General features: G+C 33.2%; 1 protein-coding gene across 1 annotated transcript; it reads right to left on the bottom strand.

Moving 5' to 3' along the window:
• Window positions 1–107: 107 nt before the first annotated feature.
• LOC132734877 (N-terminal kinase-like protein) lies at window positions 108–6814 on the bottom strand (the record flags this gene model as incomplete). The annotated part of the gene is made up of 3 exons (XM_060721736.1): window positions 6576–6814; window positions 3662–3721; window positions 108–237 (listed from the first exon to the last, which is right to left on the bottom strand). Coding segments are annotated over exons 1-3 (304 nt in total), but the record flags the coding sequence as incomplete, so codon positions are not given.
• Between the last annotated feature and the right edge of the window lie 1909 nt (window positions 6815–8723).

The following is an 8723-nucleotide window of genomic DNA, read 5'->3' as shown; positions in this document are numbered from 1 at the left end:
TAGATACCAAAAAAGTTCTTTTATCATGATCACACACAGTGATTGTACCAAACTTTTCAGACATGATCTTGGTAAATTTAATTGACAGGTTTTTTCTATGATTATACCAAAATCTATTGATAACATTTTAAATAATGATATAACAACATGCCTCACCTCAATTCCATCTAAGAAAGTGAGAATATTTGGGTGTCTCAATGTCTTAATTCTTTTGAATGAAGATCTTGCTAGTGCTGTCTGAAATATATAAAAAAAACTTCAATTTTATATATACATGTATATATTGTATGTTATTTGATTTCAAATATAAAATTCACTTTAACCTAATTGAGAGGGAAAACGTCTGACTTTGACAAACAAGAGTGATAGACTTTTTCTTCAATTTTCTTAAATTTTTAAAACTAGGGACTGGATAATGAAGGGATGATTTCACTTAAAGTACCAAGAAGTGAGTCTTGAAAGTTGAATATTGACCAAAGAATTTTAAAGTTTACTTAGGGACATATTACATTCAAAATCCACGCCAAGTTATCAGCCTTGTACTGTGTTTACAAATGATGTTCTCAAGGACATGTTTTTTTCATTAGATTGATCTAGACTACCACGGGCACATTTTCCAAAAGTATTTTAGATATTGATAAAAACATTAGGATGGAAGTAACCCAAATATATATTTCTTACTAATAGCAATAAAATTCATTTTGTTGGATAAATGACTTTCTTATAATAAAAATAACCTTTCAACAACCAAAGTGTACTTTAACATAATCACTAAGGTGTCATCTTATGGCTCCAGTAGATTTTTCATCTTAATATCCCGAAGTTAGATGTGGCCCTAACAATCAAAACACAGACATAGCATATATTAACAAAAAGTTGCCCAAAAATTGCATAAAGGAGACAATGAGTCAAGACCAGCCTTAAATTACCTACATGTACCTACCCTTCCTGAACTAGGAGGGTTCCCAGTTTAGGAAGGGTAGGTACATGTAGGTAGTTAATCTTTTCTTTTCAATCCAAATTTTTTTCTTTCTAAAATTAAATAGAATTCAAAACAAATTGGAAATGCTTAGTCTAGAACCAACATTTCAAAGTTTCATTCAATATATCCCAATTTACATACATGTATTTACAAATAAAACAAGGGTGCCATAGTCACAAAATACGCCCGTTTACGAAAAAGCTTTAGATGGAGATGGGGGCATTATGGATAAGTGTTATCTAGCAAGCAAGTTTTTATTCTTGGCACTGTGTTGTTAAATGAACCTTAAAACAAATCAATAGGGAAGATATGCACAGAATGTGTGACCTTGACCTTGGTCGCAGGGACCTGAATTTTATGCACGGCACTCAGCCTCACAATGATGAACATTTGTGCCAAATTATATTGAAATCCCTCTATGCATGTAGAAGTTTTGCTCCAGACAAGTGTTTTTCTATGAGCTCTAACTGTGACCTTCACCTTTGACCTAGAGACTTGGTTTATGTGCAGGGCACTACGTCTCATTGGTGGTGAACAATTCTATAAAAGTAACATTAAAATTCCTCCATGCATGTAGAAAATATGCTCCGGACAACATCTGGATATTTAATCATCTCCAGTGACCTTGACCTTGCAAATATTAACCTAAAATTAAATGTGTAACACCTGTAGTCATGATAGTTACCATTTGTGCTACAATCCATCAATAAATGATGACTAAATGGTCCCTATAACCATCTTTCAAATTTTTATCTGAACTTTGACCTCTATGTGTAACCTTGACTTTGGTCGCAGGGATCTGAATTTTGCATGCGACACTCAGCCTCACAATGGTGAACATTTGTGCCAAGTTATATTGAAAACCCCCTATGAATGTAGAAGTTTTGCTCCGGACAAGCGTTTTTCAATGAGCTCTAAGTGTGACCTTGACCTTTGACCTGGAGACCTGGATCATGCATGGAGCAATACATATCATGGTGGTGAGCATTTCCCATAAAGTATTATAAAAATTCTTCCATACATGTAGGAGATATGCTCCAGACAAAATCTGGATTTTCACCATCTTTAGTGACCTTGACCTTGCATATATTGACCTAAAGTACATGTGTCACAGCCGTAGTCATTATAATGACCATTTGTGTTACAATCCCTCAATAAATGATGATTAAATCGTCCCTATACACATCTTCATATTTTTTATCATTTTTTAAACGGGCGTATAAAAAGTACATGTAATTTAATAACTAAAAAATTCTGATTTAAGATTTTATTCTAGGGAAATACATTTCATTACAATTCTTAATCTTTGAATGAGCTGAACTGATATTTACTTGAAAATTAAAATATAATTAAATTTCTATGAGAAAGTATTTACATTTGATAAGGTAATTACTGTATGATCTTTATGAACAAATACCAAGTCTACAGAACACCATAGTTATCACAGTTAAGTATCTTGACCAATGAATGAAACATGTGTAAATAAATGTTACATTCTTTACAACATACTCAAGTCCAAGAAAGAGGATTATTTCATGCCCTTTGATTAAATTTCTATTTTTAGAAAATAGATCAAGGGAGTAATTGTGTAAGTCATTTATGAACAAAGTAATAACTTTGTTGTCTCCCTTTTGATTAAATTCTATTTTACAAAATCTGGATATTTCATCATCTTTAGTGACCTTGACCTTGTATATATTGACCTAAATTATATGTATCACAGCCATAGTCTTGATAATGACCATTTGTGTTACAATCCCTCAATAAATGATGACTAAATGGTCCATATACACATCTTCATATTTTTATCTGAACTTTGACCTCTATGTGTGACCTTGACCTTGGCCGCAAGGACCTGAATCTTGCACGCGACACTCCGCCTCACAATGGTGAACATTTGTGCCAAGTAATATTGAAATCCCTCTATACATGTGGAAGTTTTGCTCCGGACAAGCATTTTTCAATGAGCTCTAAGTGTGACCTTGACCTTTGACCTAGAGACCTGGTTCATGTGCGGCGACACTGCTCCTCATAGTGGTGAACATTTATATGAAGTTTCATTAAAATCCCTCCATACATGTAGGGAGATATGCTCCGGACAAAATTGGACGCCGCCCGCCCGCCCACCCGCCCGACGCCCGCCAGGGGCGTTCCCATAATACGTCCCGTTTTTCAAACGGGCGTATAAAAATGAGACAGATATACAGAGGGAATTCTCACTGACAGACTCTGCTTCAATTTTTAGTAATAAAAATACTTTGTTTGACAATATTTTTTTGGGTAGGTGTGATTTTTGTTTTAGGAGAAACAAATAATATTTTATTTTAGGCCCAATACTTTATTCTCTTTATTTAGGTTAGCTGTGCACACATTACAATGACACCCTGCATATTATGTAACTTCCTGTAGTCACACGCTTCATGTATAACATGCATTTTTATGTCAGACTTAATCAAATTCATGAGGTTGAAGTTGAAGACCTCTGTTTGGTGCCTATTCAGACAGATAAACTACACTTGGAGGTTGGTTGTCTCTTTGAAAATGCTTGCAAATGTAGCAGCCATTCTATGGAATATACAAGTTATAAACAAATAAATCACAAACAAGTCAATAAAACACAATACTTCTGACTTGCAATCTTCTATGAAAAAACAACATTCAGTCAGAATGAAACATTACCTGTGATTCACTGCTTGATTTGACGTCAAATACAAACACAGACACATTGTCACCACCTGTCTGAAAAATTAAGAGTGAAATAATTTATATCAGCATGTGTCAATCAGATTATATTGTACAAATTACAAAAAACAAGAGTTATCATAATCTTCATTAATTTAAATGACAACAATACATCTGACACTGATGCTCCCTACCTGATGATATGTTACATGTTTATGGTTTACAGTGTATCTGATGAGGGTCAATGAGGCAAGCAATTAATCTTTTACCTTCATTCATAGTTGAAAATGATAATGGATAACATAATAGAAGTGTTTATTTTAGCTTTAGATAATCCTAAAATTCTTTTTAATCAATTCAGTTTATTTATATTATAATATAAACTTGAGAAAACAAGTTGTTATGGAACTAATACAATATTAAAATTTAAAGGAGCCGAAGTAATTTGCGAAGAAAAGGCTGACTCTTCTAGCATTTAATGTATTACCTAATATTTCAAACACTTTTAAAGAAAAAAACAGTGGTTGACACTAACAGAGTCAGGACTGTTTCCTGAGCATACAAAAATAGGCAAGGGATTTCTGAAGTCTGAAGTGGCACTTTTACTTTTTCAATAGAAAAATAATAAATAAATGAAATGAGTCAACAATTAACTTTTAATGGGTCATCAATTAACTGTTAAGTATTTATTAAAAATTGTACACTTGCAAAATGTCAAACAGAAAATGACACTTATTGTGTACAATACACGAAATTTCTCCATATAGACTTACGCCGTGCAAAGACTGATCAGTAAAAGTTTCAGAATCATTTGTCACAATACACCAATGGACAGTTTCCAAACTAGCAGACAACAGGCTATTCTTATCAGTAGAAGTTTGATCAAATATAACAAGGGTTGCATATCTCACTGTATAAAACATATGTAAAATGGTCTGACATGCGGTAGGTTTAACTGTAAATTTAAAATACATTTATTATCAAACATGTGTTGAAATATACTGAAATGAAGGTAAGATCACAAACTTTCAATTGTCTAATAAATTTTAAAAATCAGACATTAATCGCCCCCAAACTAGCGGTTTAAATGGCTAAATTTGCATTGTTTTAGCATTAGAGATATGGATTTTACCCAAAGATTAAGGGAAACAACTCATACTTTTCACTCGATATACCTCTGTTATTTATGTAGTTCATATAGAGACTGTCAGTGGATGTATTCTAAACGCAATTATCTTTGAGGTGTTCAGATTAAAAGCAATGAAAGAACAACCAAGACAAGTAATACGAAACATTTATATTACATTAAAAACAGAGAATGAACAATTTTTTTTTTATTAGACTTCCTAGTTCATAGGCTTTATCTACTTTTATAGCCAGCTCGAAAGCTGGCCCGACCTGCTCACAAAGCAAGCTTTACAGTAACGCGAGTACCTGCTTGATAGTAATGGTTTTGAAAGATTTCGTTTGACACATCACAACTTTTCGAATTACAAGATAACGATAAAAGACGAGATATTCTGATTGAAAACAGAAGCGTAGACTGGTGTCCTGCGCACATAATAGGTCAGGGAACCAGAATAAACGGAAGCAGTGTATAAAATACCGAATACGACAATTTTTAAAACGGAAAATGTAAAATAAAAATGAACAATTATTTATACTATTTCACAGTAAAAGTAAATCGAGCTCGCTTTGAGGCTTTGCCTTTTTTCATATTATGGGGAAGTCTAAGACCGGGCCCGCGAAGCGGGTCTGGGCTTTGGCTTGCCCGGCTATAGACTACACGTGTATATTTAAAAGAAAATCAAATAAAAAACAATTAAAAAATATATAGAATTCTATACCTATCAATGAAATTTTCGGTGTCAGTTCTAGTCGGGCGCCGCCATTTACAATGTAACTCAATGATAATAGGCGGGGTATTCCAATAACGGAACAAATCTCAACTTTTCGGATAAATAATAAACGTCGAGTGTTCCGAGTGAAAACGGAAGCGGTGCATGTAATAGCGAGCTGGACGAGCTGGCCCGAAGGGCCTGCTCACAAAGCAAGCTTTACGGTAACACGAGTACCTGCTAAGTGATGGTTTTGAAAACTTTCGTCCGAAGTACCGAATTGGACACATCGCAACTTTTCGAATTACAAGATAACGATAAAAGCCGATGTACTCTGGTTGCAAACGGAAGCGTAGACTGGTGTCCTGTGCACTTATACGGGGAAGTCAAAGACCAGGCCCGCGAAGCGGGTCCGGGCTTAGGCTTGGCCGGCTATAGACTACACATGTATATTTAAAAGAAAATCAAATAAAAAAACAATTAAAAAAAAAATATAGAATTCTATACCTATCAATGAAATTTTCAGTGTCAGTTCTAGTCGGGCGCCGCCATTTACAATGCTACTCAATGATAATAGGCGTGGTATTCCGATAACGGAACAAATCTCAACTTTTCGGATTAATAATAATCGCCGAGTGTTACGAGTGAAAACGGAAGCGATGCATGAAATACCGAATGACACCTTTATAACGGAAAGAATGAAAATAAATTCTTAACGACTTCCTCGCTCATAGGCTTTGCCTAATTTCATATTATAGGAACCATTATAGAAAGGGGGAACCAGAATAAACGGAAGCAGTGTATAAAATACCGAATGACAATTTTAAAACGGAAAATGTAAAATAAAAATGAACGATTATTTTAACTATCTTACGGTAAAAGAAAATCGAGCTCGCTTTGAGGCTTTGCCTTTTTCATATTACCGAATGACACCTTTAAAACGGAAAGAATGAAAGGAATTTTTAACGACTTCCCCGTGCATAGGCTTTGCCTAATTGCATATTATAAAATTATACTTTTTTTTATTTTATCATATAAATGGCATCTATATCCATATAATCACAATTATTTACCTTTTTCTTTCCTTGGTGAAGAGACCAAACTGACTTATCCTCTAAGCCAGCGACTTTCTCACCGATAACATATGCAAAATCTTTTGCTGGGTCACGAGAAAATATGGACCACATCTTCAGCACATGTATATTCGTAAGTCCATTTCAAATTATAAGTAGAAACACAAGAAATGTCAAAATGTAAACAATTTCTGCGTGTCAAAAATCTCCGGAAGTGACAAACCGGATATGTAGACTACTTTACGGCACCAATCTCTGTCACGGCATCTGTGTTGCAACAAAATCTGTCACGGCATCTGTTTTAAATTAGGGCAAACATTTCAGTTAAATAGTGAGAAGAGGATTTTGTCTATTGGATTGCTAAAATGATATGCCATGTGAAAAAATACATTTAAAAAATCCTAAAACATGTATTAGAGGTTCACAAAAAGCATGCAATAATGCTATTTTAGGGAATTTGGTACATATCCTTTAAATGTCGATTGCATAATCAGTTATATATACATGTACGTATATTTAAAATTATACAAGGTTTTCAGTGAACTTTTAAAAAATACTTAATGATGAAAGTGAAAGTTTGTATTCTTTGTACTAAAATATTCTAATTAAAATACCTAAAAGTCAATATATAATGATTAGAATTTATATATGTTATTGAACAAGAACAACTGTTGTGTAATTTTTGGTCCGTAATTTTAGAATACAATTTATGGAGTTATGGATAAATTGAAAAATGCTGTAAATAATGATTGAAAACTACGTACTTGTGCACGTAGGTAGGATACTGTTTACTGACAACTGCTTAATGCCTTCTGTTAGCCAGAGCTGCATCAGTACTAAGGGTGTAGTAATTAAGTACCAGTACCAGTACTTGGCAAATTATGCGAACCATTACCAGTACCAGTACTAGATTTTAGCTCGGTACTGCAGTACCAGTACTTTTTTTGGTGAAGTAATAAAGTATCAGTACCATTACTTTTATATATTCATCAAAGTTTGAATAAATACAGTGTCAAACAAATAATTGCAAGTATTATTCAGCAAAGAAATAAAATCATAATTTACTTTAAAGTTAACATAACATATTTACAACTTTATAGTTTTAACATACTTTTTACAAACAATATTTACAACATATATTCATGTCATATCTAATTGTTTAGTAACCAGTCAACTGTATAAATACAATGCAAACATCTTTCATTTAAACACAACAGTTTTTTGTTGCCTTTCACACCTTCACGCCTCTGTTCAATTTATAACCCAAAGTAAATAACAACTTTTTATGGTGCTAACATATCACTTTTTTCACTTGAAATGGGATTATTTAGAATAGAAGAAATTAATAAGTGTTTATTTTGCTCTTTTACTAGTAAATACAAAGTAATAAAAGATTTTCAATAAGGAATTTTAGGGTAAAGAGTTATTTAGTCTGTTTATCTTAATTTAATTTTTACTTAAAGTCTTTTTGGTGCTTTTTATGATGAATACTATGTTAACATTTGAAGGAATATTGCAGCAAATTATCTTTAGATTTGATAACTTACTTTTTCACAAAAATAAAATATAGTTAATGTAATTTACAGCTTTATTTTATGAGAAAAATTGATGCTATTTTTAATTTTTATCAAAACCAAAAGTACTGGGTAATGGCAGTAGCAGTACCACTTTTTAAGACAGTAATGCAGTACCAGTACCAGTAGTAGCAAAATTTTGTAAGAGTAATTCAGTATCAGTACCAGTACTTGCAAAATCACTGCAGTACGTACTGCAGTACCAGTACCAGTAATGCAGCTCTGCTGTTAGCTGCTTAAGGCGAATTGTTACCTGCTAAATGCCAATTTCTTACTGTCAGCTGCTTTACGCCAATTACTCGATTAAATGCCTAAAAGGAAATATTAGCTTTTTACATCCTTCTTCAACATGTTTTATATGTTACAATGGGGAACCTTTTGAAATAGTATTGGTCAAAGAATTATCAGATATAAAGGCTTATTTGATCGATAAAAACATGGAAGACGTTACATTTATAAATATATACATGTACTTCTCATTCGATGAGGATACATAAATTGTCCGCAAATCGAACTGATGCACATTTTTTTTAATGCGTTTATTTAAGGTCGCCGCCGGAAAGCCCATATGGGC

The sequence above is a fragment of the Ruditapes philippinarum genome, unplaced genomic scaffold (genome assembly GCF_026571515.1).
Source record: "Ruditapes philippinarum isolate M1 unplaced genomic scaffold, ASM2657151v2 ctg9250_1_1_1_1, whole genome shotgun sequence".
Taxonomy (NCBI): Eukaryota; Metazoa; Mollusca; class Bivalvia; order Venerida; family Veneridae; genus Ruditapes; species Ruditapes philippinarum.
Note: the sequence above shows the minus strand (reverse complement) of the source record. Positions and strands in the feature narration are given on the sequence as shown.